At 40.3% G+C, this 21269-nt stretch overlaps 1 protein-coding gene across 1 annotated transcript; it reads right to left on the bottom strand.

The window, feature by feature from the left end:
• Positions 1-2266: 2266 nt before the first annotated feature.
• On the bottom strand, positions 2267-21121 carry fhip1b (FHF complex subunit HOOK interacting protein 1B). The gene is made up of 12 exons (XM_058614643.1): positions 20804-21121; positions 17048-17524; positions 14834-15238; positions 13829-14059; positions 12102-12347; positions 11768-11935; positions 10996-11075; positions 10364-10533; positions 8470-9870; positions 7428-7606; positions 6721-6883; positions 2267-6137 (listed from the first exon to the last, which is right to left on the bottom strand). The coding sequence occupies exons 2-12, from the start codon at positions 17174-17176 to the stop codon at positions 5827-5829; spliced, it is 3483 nt and encodes a 1160-aa protein (XP_058470626.1). The 5' UTR covers positions 17177-17524; positions 20804-21121; the 3' UTR covers positions 2267-5826.
• Positions 21122-21269: the final 148 nt, after the last annotated feature.

Raw genomic sequence — 21269 nt, forward strand, 5'->3', positions numbered from 1 at the left:
TTAAACTTTCCTAAAGATTATTTTCTAAATAAGTGGCACCTGTTCTTGTGATATTGAGAACATATTTGTTGACTTGCAGAAACACCTACAAGTTTCTTCACATAACGCCCTTTTTTCTTTTTCTTTTTGTGCCAATACTCGTGTTGAAGGGCTGTGTTTTGACCCTTGAAGGTTATTGATATTGAGGCTAAGTGACTGGTGTATCTGAGGCACAATGCCACTCGCATCGTTGTGTTTCAGACCAGGTTTCTACTCAAATTACTAAGCTACATTATAGATGAGGAGGGTCCAGTTGCTCATCTGGTTAGTGCTCAGGACATTTTAATTAGATAAGGAAGAAAGTCAATGAGCACGGTGTTTCTAATCCATGAAAATGATTCTAATTTGGTACAAAAATACACTGCCTGGCCAAAAAAAATATCACTATGTCATTATGTGCCCAAAGAACGAGGTCAACTGACTACCTGAATATAATGAATGACCAGATTATTCCATCAATAGATTTTTTTACTTCCCTGATGCCATGGGCATATTCCAAGATGACACTGCCAGGATTCATCAGGCTCAAATTGTGAAAGAGTGGTTCAGGGAGCATGAGACATCATTTTCACACATGGATTGGCCACCACAGAGTCAAGACCTTAACCCCACTGAGAATCTTTGGGAAGCGCTTTGGGAGTCCGACTCTCCCATCATCAATAAGAGACCGTGGTGAAAAATTAATGCAACAATCAATGGAAATAAATCTTGTGACATTGCAGAAGCTTATCAAAACAATGCCACAGCAAACGAGTGCCATAACCAAAAGCTATAGGCGGTCCAACAAAATTATTAGTGTAACCCTATTTTTTAATAATTGGTTGTCAACTATTATATTTTCACATATATCTTCACAATCATACAAAACTTCAAGGACAGATCATAATAAACATATTTCATAATAAAACCATGAAATCCGATTTGGTCGAAAAATAAAAAAATATATATCTGTCACTGTATCTCACCTGCAGTCAGGCACCGGCACTGCTATGACCCAATACTCGGCTCTCCTTTAATCCATCTCACCTTCCCTCTCTACGTGTGCCATCAACCTCTGGCCCATGCTCTGGCTCGCTCCTCTCTTGTTGGTTGTTGCTAGGAGACCAGCACGCTGTCTCCAGTTTCCCTCTGTATGCAAACTCAGTAGAGGAGTGTATCTGCATTTGACATTTTTCTTCATCTTTAAGGTGTGTAATTAATGCTTAAATGAATTCCTGCTGTGCCTTAGATACAAGTTAATAATAGAGAGGCAGAGATGATAAAACATGATTGAGGAACCCTAGTGTATACATTTAAAATATACATTAAATATACAAAATATAACATTCCAGGCCCCACACCAACCCTCAAAATATTTTAGAAGATAAATCATAAAGGAAAATGTTTGCACTACTCTCCACATTAAGTTCATGTGCAATCTGTGGTGAGAGCTCACAGGCAGACATTACACACTGTATGTGCTAAAAAGGTAGGAAGAGCATGATGGTCACATGGAACATACATTAAAGTCGTGTGCCAGTGTAAATTCATACAGTCAGAAAACAAAAAAAAGAAGAAAGCGACACAGACATATTGCTAGGCAAAGAATTTATAAATTAATAAAAACATTCCCTTTGTAGTGTTCTTCTGACAGCGTTTTCCCCCAATTTGTATTTTGTCCTTTTTTTCCCCTAATGATTTGAAAATATAGAAAAATATTTCTGACAACATTCAACATCATTACATTTTTTTTTTTTTTAGCATGATTTCCATTCTAACCTGTTAATTATACCACATACCTCTGCATTTCTGACCCAATTCCTAATTTTCTACAGTATTTACACGCGTACTCATTCCAGCGCCTCGTTCTCAGTTTTAAAACAGGGGACAGGAGAGCATGTTTTGCATAGATCACAGCGGAGAAACGTGAGACGGAAGTCAAAGCGTTCCAACGGAAAAGAGAAACAAAGTTAAAAAGATACTGTACATCCCATGATAAGCGATCCAAATTAGAAAAATCAAAAACCACGGCACAGAGAGTACATGGCATGAAGTAATCACATGTGAAAACAAACTCTAGTTCCAAACTGAGGCCTTCTAAGCTGTCATACATATAGTACATATATGTATGAGGTGCATTTACGGTGAAACATGTTGCAAAGTACAATTCTCATCTGGCACAAAGCTTTGCTATGTGAAGCTCATCCACTGCCAAGTTTTCTTGCTGCTTGTCATTTAAAAACATGACTTTGTTTTCTTTTCTTTTTTTTTTACTTTGGCTTGTTGTTTACAACACGTTTGCATGTACCCATGAATATACACAACACAGATATGCGGAAAAAATGTATCCAAAACAAACAAACAAAAAAAAGAACAATACTCATGTGAAAGATTCATTTTTTTAACCGACAGAAAAAAGTGTAGTGTTCAAGTAGATCGGTCTGAAACAGACAGCAACGACAACAAACAATTGTTTTTAAGCTTAGCTTTGGGTTTACCACTTGGTGCAATCTTTGTCAGTTTGAAGTAAAAAAAAAAAGGAAAAAAAGAAACATTTATCAAGCTGTGTAATTTTTAACAGACTGTCCCTCTGTCCACAACTGTCCCTGCTGTTGTTTGAACACACCTCCACCTACCAGTCATTCATTCTGGGAGTTTAAAACAATGTCGATAAGGTGATGTAATCTATCAAAGTAGCCATGAAGCTTTGCTCATGTGTTTATTTCGCTGTGTGTGAAATAAACATATAACGCTGCACTCTATTCAGCTTTCGCTTTTCTTTGAAATAAAGTCAAAGGTCATGACGGAAAACCATCCCATCCCAAAAAGAGACTGTTCAAAATTTGTCATAATTTCATCTTCTTAAAAATAAAAAAAAAGGGGTTAGAAATAAATACAAAATGTAAGGAGTGATCAATGAATGTGGTAGTGTAGAAATGTACATAGGCTAAAATACATTTTTTTGTCTGCAACTCAGCGTTGCAAAGCAGTTCCTTTTATAACAAACCTAAAAACACAACTTTCCCTTTCTAAGTTTCAGCTGATAAATCACCTACTTAAGAATAATTCGGGGTTTTTACAGTGTGGGTCTTAATTTCATTGATTTGGCGATAGGTTCTCTCATCCGGCAACATCATAGCACCAGTACATTTTGTGAGTACAACTCTTTGTCTCATATTTGGTAATTTAAATGCTTCTATATTACAGCCTTATTATTTGGGTGTTATTTGAAAACACTTTTGAAAAAAAACAAAAAAAAAACGTATATAATTATTAGGACTGTGAACCTTTAAACGGTCCACGATTGCCACAACAAACACACTGGGAGGTTCAGTTATTGGTAAAGAGATTGTCTTTGGTGTCTGCATATGTGTTACGGAGATTCCTAAAACGGACAGTAACTGCTGGACATTTACCATCATGCTCAAAATCTGCTCCATCTTTGACACGACAATTTACAAATCAGTTAAAAAAGACAGTATTGAGAGTAAAAGCAGGGGGAACTTTGTGGACAGCAACACCTTCTGGCCTCTTTATCTGTACAAGGGAAACAATTCCATCCCAAACACATGGATGTGCAACAGACTAGGTGAACAGATGGAGCGACAGAAGGCGCCGGGTCAAATACACAAGTGATTTCTCTACCAATTTAATTAGCCGTGAGCAAACATTCAGTGTGAAACATGTCCTTGTTGTCGCTGTTGATCTCTGCAGGCACCAGAACGACGCACTAAAACCACTAAAACCTACTGCATGGTAGCTAACGGAAGCTTGGCACTATTGCACAAACTGAAGGAAACTTATTCTACATGGTTTAATTGTTACTTAATTATAAATCTGTCCTTAACCGACATGCAGAAACTCCTAACTAATGATATTAAAAAACAAAAACTAAATGTTTTTTTTTTAGAAATTCTGTAGAAAAGTGAATTACAGCAGTGATAAAAGATCTACATGTGCAAACAGGACAACCACAGCTATGGCTTTGACAGTTCGAGGAGGAAAATGATAAAGAAGTGATGTGCTAATCAGTTTCAGAGATTAAGACTTTGCAGAACGGCAGGCAGTTTGTCGACTGCTGAGAGTCCACAGAGAATGGCTAGTATGTGCAAAAAAACAAATGACTTCACAAGACACTATGGATTTTACAACGCAGTCATACTGGTGTCATGCTTCATTTTATAGGCTATTTCCCTCTTTTTTTTTTCTTAGAAAGAACTCCATTTGTGTGTTTTTTTTAAACTGCAGCTCTATAAAATGAAGAATCACCCCGTCTAAAACTACCCACACGCAACAAATCCAAGCCTCAAAAGTTCACTAAAACTTCAAAGAGAATGTTTCGTCTTGGCATAACTCAAAAACACTGCAATTGAAACTTCATTAGACAATAAATTAAAAGCCGATCAAAACACAGGCCCCGACTCCTCCTCATCCTCACATACACATTTAATACTTGGTACCTAACAATGAAATGAAGTGATAATTAAAAAATGTGTTAGTGAAAAAAAAAAAGAAAAAAGAAAAAAAGAAATAGCAGCACATTATGTTCCACGATGAACAGTTTTATGTTCAGTTTGGCCAAAACATTTTGAAGCTACCTAAAACCTTATCCCAAAAACTGAAATGGGGGAAGAAGTAAATGTTTTTTTTTAATTTTGAGCTCACAACTCAAAGAAAGATTTGTTTAAAGAGAAGTCAGTGAATGCCTCATTAGGACCTTAACTGTCAGTTTACTTTCCTTAGTCAGTTAGGTCTTTTGAAAAGACTAAATGACACTTTAAGGTATGGTATTGGGAGACAATGAAGCCTTTTCATTCCCACAGTCTCCCTATGGCCACAGGTGAATGGCTTACAGATGGCCTGAAGACTGCACGTCACCGTCTCAATTTAAAATAAACTCACATACACGTCGACACACACACACACACACACACACCTGCTCCCACGTGCTGCTGATATGTCTAAAAATTGGAGCAAATGCAAAAGACAAACACGTTAAAACACAATATTGAACAAAAATGACATCAACTACCAAAAAATGTCCAGTACATTTGTGATGGTCGTGCTGATTCACAGGAAATAAAGTGGCGCCCTCGCCTCACCTCTTCCAGTTATTATCTCATTCATCCATGTCTAGTATTTGCAGCAGTGGAGCTTTTTCAAAACAAAATGAGATTCTTGAATATTACCGCAACTGTTTTTCTTCTTTCTCATGAGCTTTCACGATTGGCTTGTTCTTGGATGGAGGATAAGAAGCTAATTGGATCCCTTTGCATTTAACTGACAAGCCTACCCCTTCGACATTTCCCCTGCCAAACAGTTTTTTGGTGTTTGTCATACTTTTCTTGAGGATAAAAGTGTCTCCTCCTCTGTGCCACCTGAACGCATCCTTTCAGCTTCAAAGATGAGAGCATTAACTAGCACCAGTATGTGCACCTATTTCTTCTGTGGCTTAAGTGTGTCACATGATACCATGACATAGTATGTGCATGTACAAGCTCCCAAATCTCTCATTTACTGAGATCTTCTGTGTATACAATGTAAATATAATACATGATATGCACACTATCATTAGTTTACAGATGAGGACTTCCAGTCTATAAGATCCTATAATGATTTTGGTACAAAAATGCCACTGTTTTCCTCTTGCCGTTTGTCTGTGTCATGGCAGACGACTCACTTCTTTGACAGAAAAGTCTCAGTGCTGCAGTCTGGTGATGGGAGAATCCTATGAATCTCTTTTTACAGTCTTAACAAAAAAAAAGAAATGGAGGCTAAAAGACAGATTGAGGAGTCCATGTTTACCGTCTATTCCTCTGCCTCCTGGCTGTGAGGGAAGGGCAGGGTAACGGCGTGCTCTTGTGCCAGGGCAGCCAGCTCCTTGAGGAACTCACAGAAGATAACAGCACAGTAGACAGCATTCTTTACTCGCAGCGCCTCTGCTTGCTTCTCCAGGCCAGATGGTCCTCCACCTCCACTGCCCCGGAACAGAGCGCTGTGCAGGGATTGGCTGCCGTCCCGTACGTGTGCGAGGGCCAGCTGAGCAGCATGCCGAGCACGGGTTGGGCTGTTGGTGTGACGAAGGATCAAGTCTCCAAGAGATGGCTTGCGACTCTTCACTGTAAGAAAGCATGAAATATACACGGTGTAACCTTTGCTGAATGACAGTGCCCTCTGCAGCCACAAGGGGGATTTAAGCCGTTACAGAAACAAATCCTGTCCCCACACATGCTGTCTGTACTGCATATTTTATAAGCTCTTCACTGAATGACATAATAAACACTGTTTTTTAATGACTTTGGTCAGGTGTGTAAAATTTAGGCGACATTATTTTAATTTGACATGTATGGAATATAAAGTAATTATGCTGATGTGTTTTTTTTGTTGTTGTCTTCATGATCACAGAAGGAGCCTTTTATATTAACAGGAGTTAATCAGGAGTGGGTCCTCTCTACAAAAGGCTGCCATGTTGGACCACCATGTTTTTAATGTTTTACTTTTAATGATAACTGAAGGGTACAATAGGTTCTCCCACATAGATATATATATTCCGCTACAACATGAAACCAATAGATGTTGCTAAATATTATGCACAATTTTCTACAATTCAGCATTAGTTGTCATTCTAATGTTCACACATGATAGTTTTGTTTTACCTAAAGCTGTATGTCTGCCCAATAGTTTCCCCTCTTCTAGGCTCACCTAATGAATCAGAGCGCCGCAGGGTGGGAATAGCTGCAGGCGAGTCAGTCCAGTCCACTTTGCCTCGGGCCACAAGGTACTGCTGGGCTTTCTTCAGCATGGCAGGAAAGTCCTCATGGGAGGCTGCGAATGCCTCAATGCGATTCTTCACAGAACCTAGAACCTAAAGTGAATCGGGGAACAAAGCTTCAGTGGTTTGACTGATCTACGAGGACAGTCGTCTTGTTTGGACTGATTTCTGCATCGGAAATATTAATTTAGGACTTGAGAGAATCTGGTAGAGAAGATAAGACAAGCAGTCTCTTCCTGCAGAATTAATTACACAATTTTACTGGGTTGAATAGAGAGACAGATTATTGTACCAAGAAGATAATTCATCTGAAAGGAAAGTGTTTGCCTGCTTATGATTGTGTATGAATCACTCTACCAAAGCTGAGGTATAAATATGCCACTGTCCAGGTCAGTATCATATTTTTGGATACTGTACATTGCCTTGGAATATGCAAATATCATTGTAGGCCTAATGGAGCAAGCACAGAAGTGAGGTGGGCTGAAAAGTGGTGCTTAAAAAAACCTGCACTGCAAGAGCAAATACAGAAACCTTTTTATCCAGTTTGTAGTGAGTATATGTGCGTTCAGACACAAAAGCATATAAGACATTCCTTCATAATGCCATTATATCCCAGGTGTCACAGGATGCAACGTACCTGGATCAGTGACTTGACACTAGGCTGGAAGACCATGTTGGTGTTGAGCAGGAAGGAGCGCAGGAGGGGCTGAGGATAGCAGGCCAGCTGGGCTACGATGCCCGTGAGCAGAATGTTGACGTACAGTGAGTTTTGGAGCATGTTCTCCAGCTTGGAAAACAGAACCAGCATAAATGGCCCTGCAGAGAGAAAAGAGTAATGGATCACTGGAGAAAAAAAGACGTGGCACACAACCAGCACTGAGCTGCATGTGAATGAAGTCGGTATGAAATCAGTAGTGTCCCTGGCAGCATTTTAAACAGCCAAGGTGGCAAAGCGGCCATCTAACTGTGAGTAACAGGCAGCAGAGAGATTTACTGGGTAGAAGTGATTAAATGGTACAATATATCTTACCCCCCATTTTTGCAGGTGCTCTCTCTGGGAGTAAAAAAAAAAAACAATCTATCCCCAATGAACTGTGGTACTGTGGACTTTTGATGACTTTAAAGTCAGTACCCCTCACTATTTCAGTTATTAAACATAATAAAAGGGCATCATTTATAAAGAGCATTTAACAATAAAATTAGTTTATTTTACAGTTGGGAAAAGTAACTTTGTTTTTCAGCATCTACATCAGGTTTGTATCTGTTACACACAAAACTGTAGATAAAGGAAGCCTTGCGTTAGTTAGTTATATGCCTCAGCTGTAATCAGCTGACAGGCAGCTTACTGCAATCTATGAGTCACGGTCCAATCACAGTCCCTCTCACCAATGTGGTCTGTTAAAATAACTCATTTCTTGCTACACCAATGCTGCCTCACACTGGTCTAGCTGGATCTAAAAATATTGTGATGAAGAAAGGTCATACCTTGTGTAATCTGTATATACAATTGTAGTGCTTATGTAGAACAAACAGAGGCTGATAAAGAGTTGAAAAAATTGAGAGATTTAAAAAAATAAAAATAAAAATTACAATTACAAATAGCCTAATACCATAAATACCCCTTATTTGGAAAAAAAAACATAATTAACATCATTAATTACCAAACATGTGAGTCTCACCTGTGTATGGCTGAGGGGCCGGCTGATTGAGTGGTCTGGAAGGACTACAAATGCCCAATACCGACCCCTCTGCTTTTGTGTCACCTAACGGCTTCACCTCCAGGACCGAGGACAACTGCTGTTCCTCCTCCTTCTGCTCAATGTTCTGGGATTCTATGGCCGTGTCCTCCTTCTGAAAGATCGCTGTTCTGCTGCGCTCCTTCACTCGATCCTCCAGCTCCCTCAGTTCCTGTGTGAAGGCCTCGATGCTGATGCCCTGACCATTGGAGTCTCCAGGTGGCGGAGGGTCTCCTGGTGCCTGCTCCAGCAGCTCCTCAATGAGACTCTCTACAGACTGTTGCATCTGGTTGGTTTCTGGAAGATCTGTGGATGCACTGTGTGAGTTTGAGGTGTCGCTGGTCAGCAGTCTGGTGTCAGATGTTGGCAGGGAAATGGAGCTCTGTGAGGAAATCTGGTTAGGACAAAGAGGTTTTGCATCACTTATGTCACTGTTGTTAAAAATGGACTGTGGGACACTAGTGCAGCTTTGGGGGGGGTGTGAGATGAGGGAACCATTTTGATTAGCATTTTCATCCAAATACTGCCTCTCTCCCAAGTCTCTCTTCACTTTCTTGACCTCCAAGCCTCTGTCTCGACTGTCTGAGCATCCATCAACCTGCCGAATTGTTCCGTTATACATGGCCTGATAGCTGACAGTGATGGCTGACGAGGGAGTGTGAGGGGCTGGGGGCGAGGCAGCGTGGGAGGTTGATAGAGGGGTGGCTGAAGACGAGGAGGATGGGACGAGAGGAGGTACAGGCTTCGGCAGAAGCTCCTCTCTCTGCAGGCTGCGTTTCTTTGAGCGTGGTGTAAGGGTGATGCAGCTGTTTTTGCCAATTGTAATATCCCACTCGCCGCTGTCCCGCTCTGAGCTGCTCCACTCAGACCGCGCAGCTGCCACAATGGCTGCCCTCTGCTGGCCAGGAGGGGTATTAGTGCTTCCTCCCTGCTGAAAAGAAAAGTGCTCAGGGAATATAGTCATGGAGGGGTTTGAGACAACAGGGGGTGGGGGCGGAGGAGCTGTGTTGGGGGAGGGGTTTTCTCCATCATAGGGTGCCGACCAGTCACGACAGGCCCAAGAGCAGAGCTCAATGTCCCGTCGGGCATCTTTGAGGTACTCCAGGTAACCCGAGTCCCAGTCCAGACACTCTGTGTGTGGGTGCTGCTGGTGCATCGGGCTGTCAGGGGATAAGGGGTGGGGGCTGGAAGTACCCGTCTGCAGAGGTTCCATGCTGCTGGGGGTAGAGGGACCCCCTCCTCCTGACCCTCCACTACTGCTCTGTTGGCGGATGAAGAAGGCTAAGCGGGATGGAGTGCTGGGTCTTGGCGGGACCGATGTCTCTGTGCTTGGACTGTTCAGCACTGTTTGATAAAAGGATTCAGACACCAAAAACACACTTTATCACTCTGCTGCTATTAGCAAGGCAACAACAATTTACTTGTTTTACATACACATGAAAGAGTAAGCTTTTAGTTGGTCTTTTTTTGCTATTACAAGAAATTAATAGCTCAAATTTTATATTTCTACAAAGTAGCTGCAAGATTAGATTTGATCATTAATTCATTGAAACATTCACTGTTTTACACTGAATAGGCTACATGTAGACAATGGGTACCCTCCAAAGCTGGTAGAAGTGACATCATGCTGTATCACAAAACATTTTAAGCCTAAACTCAAAAACAACTGGTATATTTCTACTAACAAAGTCTTTAAGATTTCAATACCTAGCTTCTTTACACATATTCAAGAACACGGGTGACACCTGAAAAGCTTTGAAGGCGTGTTTTCCATTTCAAATGGTCCACAAAAATACATGAAAAAAATACAGTACATTTTCAGGTGTTTGTTGCTCACCCTTGCCCCAGAATGGATTGTCTTCATCCCGCTCAGTAGAGGACGCTGCATTCAACCGACAGCACTCTGGGATGAGTGATAGGAACTTGTCTGCCGACTTTCCATAAATGTCAGTCTCCTTGATAGCACGACGTTGACTCAACATTACATGGGTACAGGGCAGTAGATACCTGACAGTACAGACACAATGTTCAATCACTTTTGATACCCGGTCTACTTTGATAACAGAATGTTGAACTGTGGCAAACTGACAGACGTTACTAGACACTGCAAAAATAAACTTTAACTCAAGGTGTTTAGATTCTTAGTCCTGAAGATAAACTTACAAAAGCAATAGTTGCCTTGAATGTTTATTTACTAAAACATATTGGCACAGTGTGCCATCTATTAATGAGGTTTGTGGACAGACCTTATTTATATGGACTTATTTTATTATTTCGAATATATCAAAAATAGATATGATTTGCCAATATGTACATTTATTTCAATATTGCACCTTGCAATTATCACTGGTGACTGTGTGGCACATGACATAAACATATCAACAAAAAAAATGCTCTGTGTTATTCATAATAAACAAGCTTGTTGAAAACATAACACTTAGGTAGAGATGTTCAAATGTGCAAACAAACCTGAGAACAAGCTGCAGCATGATGTCTTCACAGTGCAGGGAGAGCAGAGTCCTGAAAAGGCTCAGTGATACCATACAGAGCTGCAACAAGCACAAAGAAATTAGAAATTAGAAATTATTAGAAATTACAGACATATTTTCAGCGATGCATTATGCACATAAAATGTTGTTGCAGTCTGACCATACTCTTACATACATTTCTAAAAATGTGTCACTTTCTTCCTCAGTTTTCAGGTGTGAACCAGAAACAGAAGTCATGACATGTGGGTTCCTCTTCTTCAGTGATGTTATCACAGTCTAATGCTATCAAGCAAACTATGGCTAAGACTACAAACAGACCCAGTATTTCTTTTAAAACCAAAACTCAAGTGTTGTTTCTATTGTTGTTCAATGTAGCCGTCATTGTGAAATGACAGTAAAAGACTCTGTTTCTGTCACACATTCTACACTACACTTTCAAGGAGAGAAACTATAGCAACACGACACAATGACGAAGTTCCCGATTCTTTTGCCGAAACTCATTATACACGCGCCATTTCACTCCGCATTGCTTTGGATACAACAATGTGCAACATGACAGTCAACAGACACATCAGAACTTGATGACATTTACTGATGCTCGTTCTGAATAAACAACTCACATATTCTGCTGCATTCATATTCAATCAATTTCTGCTGTCAGCCCACTCACCACCCACTCAACTGGGTTCATATAAGGGCCTTGAGACTCTTTCACTCAAAGACACACACACAAGGAGTATATAAATACAGACCCTTGAATTGCTGCTGATGCGCGTGAGAAGTGTGTCCAGGATGGTGTCGTTGTCGTGGCAATGCAGCAGGATGAAGCGCAGGAAGGTTTTGAGGAGGGAAGTTTCTGTCACACTACGCAAGAAAAGCTCCAGGTAGGCGGTACTGGCGATCATCTCATCCACCGATGACTGTAAATACACACATTTGTTTGATTATACAATTTCGCCACATATCTTGAATGCATGCATTGCACTGGGCTTTACAAAACTGAAGTTTGGGAACAGTTTTCTAACACAAAATACTAGGTCATTGATTATTCAGAGTAACACTAATCTTATTTCAGCCCTTTCCTACCTTGTGCAGGGCAGGGCCCATCACAGGTACAAGGAAGCCATTGTGGAGGTAGTCCAGGAGCTGGGAGCGGACCAGGGGATGAGCTACTTGCACCACAGCATTGCAGAACTCCAGAGAGTTCATAAATAGCACAAGTGACGACACGCCTATCCAGTCCTCCCGCCGCAGGGCATGCCAGTCGTCTCCTCGAACCTCAATCTTCCTGGGCAGAGAGGAGTACAGGGCACTGAGGCCTGTCGCTAACACCTAAGGAGAAACAGAAAGGTTTCAGATAGGAAATACAACACCACTTTAAGTAAACAATCATCATACACAAATGTTTGGGGATTAAGGGATGTTGATCTCTTTTTTTTAGTAAGTAGATTCTGTATGCACACACACCTTAGCTCATGACTAAATAAAGTGTGTAACATTTGTTTCACCCTGTTAAATGAATGTCTTCAAATGCAAAGAGTTAAAAGGCTCTTTCGTAACATCTAGCGGCAGCTGTGAGAAACACAAGCAGAAACAAGATGTCCACTCTAGTTTCATTTTCAGGAAATGTGACACAGAGCATTTTCAATGTATGTGCTTATCTTTCACACTGTGCTTATCTTAAAAAGTGTGTGATGTTACATGATGTGGTTATTTTTCTAAGATGTTCAGAGGAAGTCCTTCAAGACTGAGACAGAGCTGATAAGATGTAGATAAGGATGAATGTTCTGTCAGAATGCATAGTCATCCTTCCTCTTCCATTTACACACACCATCACTGGTGCATCAGACTGAGAAAAAAAAAGAGCATGCACAACCTCACCCCACCCCCCACACACACATGAGCAGGCTCATGGAGCTATCCTTTTAAGGACATGCATGGACTATCATTCATTTGTACAGCCTAAACAAAGCATTATCCCCAACCTTTACCATAACCAGTTAATGCTTAACCCTAACCTTAACCTAAACACAAGGTCATCGGAAATTAGGTTCTGCCCAGGTTTTAGACACCATGAAGACTACTAGTCTTCGCATACATGCACAAACATAGAGACCTATTCATGAACACATCATTCTAATGTCTCTTTTCTGTGAGGACCGAAATCGAACAATAATAATAGAGTTGAGTTCCATATTATATGCACAGTATTACATTAGAAAGCAAAGTAGTGTGAAACAAATCCTTTATTAAATAATAATAATGGATAATTGCACATATTTCACCCTGGGAATGGACAACTTGACAGTAAACTGAGGACATTTAGAAAAAAGTCCCAAAATTCACTGCCCTGAGATGGTGGGGGCATGGCAGCTACAGCCGTTGTACATGCTCATACCTGGTCTAGCTGCTCAAGTGGGGACCAGAGTCCGCGAATGTTGCGGTTCAGTGTTTGTAAAGAACATTAACGTAAACACTGCAATATCATGAAGAGATGCCACATTTTCACCATTTTGGTGGCAGTTTAACGACACAAATGCACATAAACAGAGCTAGTTTAGCAGCAGTCCTCCAGCCTCTCTCCCCCTCGTCCTCTTTATCAGCAGCACCTGCAGCCTCACAGCAGGAGTCTGCTCCTCTTTCTGTTCTTCTTCTCTACTTCATTTCCTCATCTTTAGGAAATTTAGACAGTGTCAAAGCTTTTCTGTGTGTCACATACAGGTACGACACATTTGCGGGACAAAGACATCTCAGTTAGCTAGCAAAACAAAGTGTGACAATGTAGTTTAGATCTCATGAACAACATCTCTTACCGGGCAGAAGTAGGAGTTCTCAGCAATGTAGCGCGCCACAGCTTCATGGCTGGCCGAAGCCGCCATGACCAGCAGTAGTGCGTCTCGGGCCTGCTGTCCGATGGCTCCGTCTCGGTGGATAAATGGCACGAGGAGGGAAAAGATCAGGAGATTGGTGGAGCCCTGCTGGGCCGGTGCTGCCCGGAACAACATCTCTAGAACCACTGGCTGTCGGGCCATGGTCACACACACCTGGTGGGATTTTAGAGTCAGACAAAAAACTGTTTGTTTAATCAGTGTTGTACACTACACTGTTAAAGTTGAAAAATAACCTTTTCTAATGGAGAATCAAATGTTAGCCAGCTAACAGGTTACATGAAGACTGACTTGACTAATATATTTCTTTTAAGCATGTGCCTGCTGTTTTAAGTAATGTGGGAATTATGTCCCATTAGCGCCTTTTCACATGTTTGCTATAGTGCAAAGAGTACAAAATTTATTTCAAATGCTGAACTACTAAGTAATATCTAAATGTTTAAGGTTCACATATAAGGTTTGTTCTAGGGCTGCAACTAACGATTATTTTTAGAATATTTTCTCAATTAATCGAGTATTCTTTTGTCCATAAAAATGTAGGAAATTGTTGAAAAATACCGATCAGTGTTTACCAAACCTGGAAATCATGATGTTCTCAAATGTCTTTTCAGTTTTCATAATTTTTTTGTCAAATAGAGCAAAGAAACCAGTAAATATTCTCATTTAAGAAGCTGAAACATCCAAAAGCTTGTATTAATTGTTAAAAAAAACATCTAAAACCGATTAATCGATTATCAAAATAGTTGACAATTAATTTAATCATCAATTAACAACTAATTGAATAATCGAATAATCGCTTGAGCCCTAGTTTGTTCACAACTTAACTGTATATTTTGTTCTGTAAGTTTGGTTCAAAAGCCATAAACAAATCTTGTTGAAATGAATTATATAAAGAACGTAAGAAGGTTTTCAAACTGAAGGTGAATATACCTGGTTGAGCAGCAGAACCAGGCTGTTTTCCAGGACTGGAGGACAACCAAGATCTGGATCTGCACAAGCTCCCATCAGCCTCAGTAGGGGGTGGAGAACGGCTGTGTGCTGCAGCAGAGGCTGCTGGGACTGGCCGATGAGCATCTCAAACAGCTTGAGCAGCGCCCCCTGGCTGTCTGGGTCCAGGCCACGGCGAAGGTGCCACTGAACCAGGCACTCCAGAATATTCTCTGTGACTACCAGCTCCAGTATGGGACCCATGGGTGGCACACTGTCACCGCCCTCCGAGCACTCAGCAGGCCGCTCCTCCGCCAGCAAACATAACATCTGGTCTGTGTGATTCCTCACTGCTGTCAGGTCATCACTGGAGGAAGAAGGCTCGTGCTGCTCCAACACCCAAGAGACCTGCATACAGTGCAGGAACAGTGTTTTTTTTGTGTAAAATATCTTGACATTTCCTTTGATGACACATATATATATAGCATTTGTTTTAATGGGGCTCCGAATCGTTATAATGGGCTTATGAAGTTTCATAAAAAGATAATTCTGGAATATATTACATTTGTTTTGAGGCTTCAGTACAGCACACATTCTGTGTTCACATGGGAGTAAATAATGAAATAAATGATGGCTGAAGGTCACTCAGATGCTTTGGTCAAGCTCCTGCCATTGTCTGTGACTCACTATCACAATGGCTGTGTTCAAAATCAATACAAGAACTGTGAATGAGTTAACAAGAGAAAGATTTAGGACACAGCCAAAACTTAAAGCACTTAATACTTAGTATGAAGTACTTTAAGGCATTTAAATAGCCTCCATGTATGTCATTAGTGGCAGCTGTGCATCATTTATCCCATTTGAGGTCAGATCCCTGCTGTCATATGCATGATCAGACCTTTTGTTGTGTTAGTTTAAGTATGTGTACGTTTTTTTTTGCCCTTAATAGGGTTAGGGCACTTGAGTAGTTCTACAATAAACTGACAGATGTTGTACTTTGACATTACTGACACCACAACTGTTATTTTATCTGTGACAAAATTGCATTAGGGTGTAAAAGAGCAGAACTAACCCCATGAAATAGGGTTTCATAACATTAATCAAAAGGGCCAATCAGTCAGCATGACAGATGATGAGTCTGCAGCTCTGCCTTAGGCTTGTGCAGCTAAGAGACGTTCTTCTTTGTGTTTTTGCAGTTTGAAGCCTGTGGTAGCCGAAGATAGGAACACACTTTCCCACAAAAAGCATTTTTTTAGTTTCTCAAATTCAGTTACACACAACTGACCTATCCTCTTTTCTTAAAAACATGGATTGGTTGCTCAAAAGGAAAAGATTATCTGCTCCAGTTTCCCACCACTACCACATGCATGTTACTGTACCTACAGAAGTAGGAATCTTGCACAGACATGCAGAAATGATTCATCATCTTGTGGCTATGTTGGAATCTGTTCGTCTATAAAGAGTTCAGTTTCACACATCATCTAAGACAAGACTAATGAGAATCACTCAGATGCGTTTCGTCTCAGAACAGAGTCAACATTCAGGCAGTGTCAAGGCTCTGTAACCTATAAACTTTCAGTCAGTAATTGACCATGAGCCAATCACTTACAGAAGCCAACTGAGTGTGTGAGTGTGTGTGTGTGTGTGTGTTTTCACACCATGTGTCTGGACAGATAATCATTCACTGAAGGAGCCTTTAAATTCTAGCCACTCTCTAGCCAAAGAGAGACCAGTGTGTCTCTCTTTGGCTCCCGTTCGTCACGAGTGGAGCTCCAACTCGAAAAGATAACCCATTTATTCTGAAGGTGATCACACTCGGGTTAGGCAATGTCCACTTAATTGGCATTGTGAAGCTTATGCAGTAAAACACTGCTATGGATGTGTGGTGTGTCAGAGAATTACTTTTCTAATGTCATTTAGGCTACTAATATGGTACTGTCCATGCTATCGTCCATTTGCTTGATCACACCATGATCTACTGTGTGTAGCACTGCAACACAGCATATACTGTAGTTACATCGATGGAGCTAAAAATAAGTTTCTTGTGTAATATAGTTCAACTGAGGACTTTGTTTAAAACCTTTTTTCAAGTGTCGGTATAACAGCTGAACCTTGTGAATCAAATTTCTCCACAGTGTGAACAATGTGCCATTATCAAAATAAAATATGTAATTTCATTAAAATTCAAGTCCAAAAAGAGGTATTTCTCTTGTTCACCTGTCTCCAGTGGTTCTGAAAGACCATTAGGCAGGTCTCTGGGTCAGCAGTGCAAGGGCTGGAGGGGGCAGCGCTACGGCCAGATCTAGTCCCGGGACCCCGGGGGTTTAGTCTGCTCAGCCAGCTCATGCTGGACCACGAGGGGGGGGGGCAGGTCAAAAGTCACAAGAATTCAAAAAAAGTTGGAAGCGGGTCTATTGAAAGGTTAGGATATGCCAGAAAAAGAAATTCAGAGGGACATAAAAAACGGTGTAAGACGGAGAATGGGAAGGTAAGGGAAGGAGAGAAGGGTGAAAAAGGAAAGGAAAGTGTATCCAGAGAGGAGGAGGTAAAGGAGGTCGGCTGTAGGGGCCGTCACTGCCAGTCAGGGTACATCCAAGAAAACGGCTTTACAGACTGTGTGACCCTGTCCGCCCTGTAGACCCTGTCATCCAGTCTGAAGCCAACACCACTCCATAGCCGGTCAGGACGGGCACTCTGCAATGTGTAAACAAATAAACAAAACATACATATCAACATAAACCTCAATTTCACAAAAGTACTTTCAAAATATTACCATGGAATGATTGTGTTGTTTATTTATAAAGTCTATATTACTTATTTGATATCTGACAATATAATAAAATTCCCCAATTGTGTGCCTTGTGGAAGGGGATGATGCTGTCTATTCTATTTCCAATGGACACATTGGTATTTTCACACCAACCCTGAGCACATCCTGGAAGTGTATTTTGATTGTCAACATTTAAGATGGGCAGCATGGATCACATATTCTCACCATATTATAGATATCCATATAATACTCACAAGCCTACATAAAGATACAATGTGAAACTGTGAACTCTCTTCTAACTTCTTTTCAAACCTAGTAATGTATGTGGGAGCATTCCAAATCTAGAGCATTAAATATCAAGAAAAAAAATATAACATTTATTAGGCTGACAAAATAAAATCTATTCTTTCAATTAATACTAGATAACAAGATGATCATGACTATAAAGCTAAATTATGCAGGCCTCCAACACTACAAAAAATAATTAATTTAGAATTATATGTGAATTATATGTGCTAAGGACTTTCGATGTTGTTCTTTCCTATGGTCTAATAAACAAACAAAAGCAAGCCTCTACAGTTTGTTGTTTCCAGGGAAACCATGCAGCCCACCTACAGCCAATCTTCTACTTAACATGAAACATTTCAACCACTTTTGTTACTTTATTCATCTGCCAAATAAATTAAATTAATCACAGTCAACTGACAATGTGTCACCACGTTTCATCCATATTATTGTAAATTGGGAATCTATTTCTGTGAAAGTGTTTGCTTTTTGTACAAAATTAATTTGTACATATATGACACATCTGGTGGTTAGTGCAATAATGCTCAATAGGTTACCAAGTTCATTGTCACAGTGTTAAAACTTGAATGCAGATAACTAAATGTGTAAATGTGATTGCAGATTGGAACCCACTAAGTGTCCCTTTCTTTTCATGTGTATAGGGGAACCTATACTTCAGTAAACAAAAAACAAAAGGCCCTGTTTGGTTTACTTGTCAAAACATGGTGGTGCATATGCAAGCTCTGTAGAAGAGGTCACATTTCTCATGTTGATATTCATTTTTTTAAATTATTCATTCTAAACTAATTAAACCAAAACTTTTCTCAGTTTTGGAATCATTATAAACTAATGAAAACATAATTATGAAAATTATATAAAATGTATCATTTGTGCTAATATCACTAGGGATGAAGCTACATGACATGTGAAGAGCCAGGACTAAAAGATTTCATGGCTGAAATCAATCAGTCCTTATCTCTACTGAATCTCACATACTGTACAGTCACTGACTGACAAACGGCACTAACAGAGTGACAAGTTGTCATCAGATGGGTCTAGGTTAATGATACACATAAAACCTATATCACATAAGAATTCAAAGTGTGTTATATTTTCAGGTTGCACACAGAGTATCATAAAAACATTCAAGTAAGTTCAAAGTTCAACTACATTCCTCTTAAGGGAGTCTGTGTGCTTATTTGACTCTTGTAATCTCAGAGCACAAAGTCTACAGGCAAAGATATACAGTCTCAGATGTTTAGACACACTGAAGAGTGAGGAAACACTCTTTTCCAGTAGATTCTGTGATTTCACCACATTGTATACATTCTGAACTCCACACCTGTTTTCTGAATGTGTTGACCAGGTGTGAACATCTGCGAACGCAGATGTGGCTCTAAAGTCTCTGCTAATTTTATCCTCCACATTCCTTACATTTCTACATTTGTTTTACCTGTCTGTTTTCAATATTTAACCACATTTATCATGCCTCCGGAAAGTTGCAGTGAAATACTCGATGAGCTTTTCATGGCTGACAATAAGAATGTGAGCGAGAGAGTTGAGAGAGACACGAGCCAACATTTGCTTCACATAGTCACTGTGGCAAAGGTGGTCTTTAACACATCAGTGAGGTCTTGTACTACCAACCCCTGTCAGTCCATTCACTTTGACAGCAAGCCTCCCAAATCACCTTTAAAAGGTACTAGCAGATTTACATAAATATAATGCACACAGGAGAATACATTTCTACTCTAAAATGGACATAATATAACACACCTGCAAAGGGGGTTGCATTACAAAAATTGTGTCATGCTCTACAAAGGTGAATAACTGTTTAGTTGAAGTTCTACTGTATATCGACACTTGTTTAAGTGCCTTACATGTTTTCATAAAGAACTCCTCTAATATTAAGTGCCAAACATCAAAGTTCCCAAATGCAACCGTGTTTAGATGAGGTGGCTGTGAACTTTGCATATTGATTATTTAAACTGCCTGATGAGATAATTAATACAATCCATCATTGAGAGTTGGATACCAGATATTAATCACATTTCGAATAGCAGAAACCGGTACTCATACTTGACTAATAATGACTCATTACTAAAATGACTGTAAACTGAGTTTGTGTGTTAAATACTAAACTAAACATAAGAGAGAACAAAATAACTAAACATAGGAAACTGATATTGAGCTTGGAAGAAAATATATGATATGACTCTTTAATTTTTCAACAAAACAATAAGTTCAAAATAATAAAGCATATGTTTACTTTCATAATTTGAAGGTTGTTATGTTCTGTGTTGCAAAAACAATTAAGTCAATACTCTTTATTCGAATAAATTGCTTTATTCGAAATAAAGCAACTTCACCCTTTGATAAAGACAACTGACACTCTCATGTGTGTTCACATGTCAATGTGGAGTTCACTGCTTTTGACATATTTGAGGAGCAAACTCCCGAAGCACTCCGTCCATGTGAGTTCCAGGAACAACAACAACATCCACTTAGTTAATTCAGGACACAGCAACGTTCACGGCCAAGTCAAGCATCAATCACTGCAGCGTTTTGGGTCATGTGTCCCTTTCACTCCAACAGTCTGACAGCGCAAATAGTTTGCTTAAAACACGAAAACGAACAATACGACCTTGTCTGGAATCGGATTGGTTTGTTGACAATATCTTACATCTGATCTTACAGTTATCGACCTGCACCACATCTCATATTAGACATACGACAGGGCTAACGATGGATTCCGCCTGAAAACAACAACCAATGCATTTCAATGGCGAGATGATGTAGCAAGCTAGTTGACTCTGCAAATATAATTAGCTGGCTTATACGTGTCAACCATGTGAGAGGTGTGTTTATCTTATTGACGTGCTGTAGCTATTTCAATGGGATATCTAGAGGTCACTCACCTTGGATGTTTGTGTATGTCTTAACAGTTGTTGTGAGGTTCTGATGTCCACGGATGCCTGCTAGCTGGCTGCTGGTAAGTTAGCGTTGCTGGGTTGCTAACGACTAGCTGCTAATGAATTCCACAATGTCAGAGCAGTAAACGGACGAGCAGAGAGGAAGAAACCTGGAGACAACTGGCGAGCTAGGTCATAGTGAACCGGCGAAGCTGACACATTAACAACTCCTTCGTTCGGGCTGCTGTGCATCCTGTTAACGACTGATAAACATCCCACTTGGTCATTTCTTAGACACTCTTCCCTTTCCCGCAGCCATCTTACTTAGACTCCTCCTACACGGCCTGACTCACGCCTCTACACTGCTGCTCCACACTGCTTGCAAAGGGCGTTGAGTAACAATAATAAAGCAGCAAACCCCACTTTGACAATAACGCTATTAAGTATAATTTACACTGTGTACCATATTGTG

The sequence above is a fragment of the Solea solea genome, chromosome 2, assembly GCF_958295425.1.
Source record: "Solea solea chromosome 2, fSolSol10.1, whole genome shotgun sequence".
In the NCBI taxonomy this organism is placed as follows: Eukaryota; Metazoa; Chordata; class Actinopteri; order Pleuronectiformes; family Soleidae; genus Solea; species Solea solea.

Excerpts from the sequence above, each read along its gene's own strand:
- fhip1b (XM_058614643.1), bottom strand. The coding sequence starts at position 17,176 with ATGAGCTGGCTGAGCAGACTAAACCCCCGGGGTCCCGGGACTAGATCT. Across the intron at positions 12,348-13,828 it reads AGAACTCCTACTTCTGCCCG|GTGTTAGCGACAGGCCTCAG; the intron begins GTAAGAGATGTT and ends GTTTCTCCTTAG. Across the intron at positions 11,936-12,101 it reads TGGGCCCTGCCCTGCACAAG|TCATCGGTGGATGAGATGAT; the intron begins GTAGGAAAGGGC and ends GTGTATTTACAG.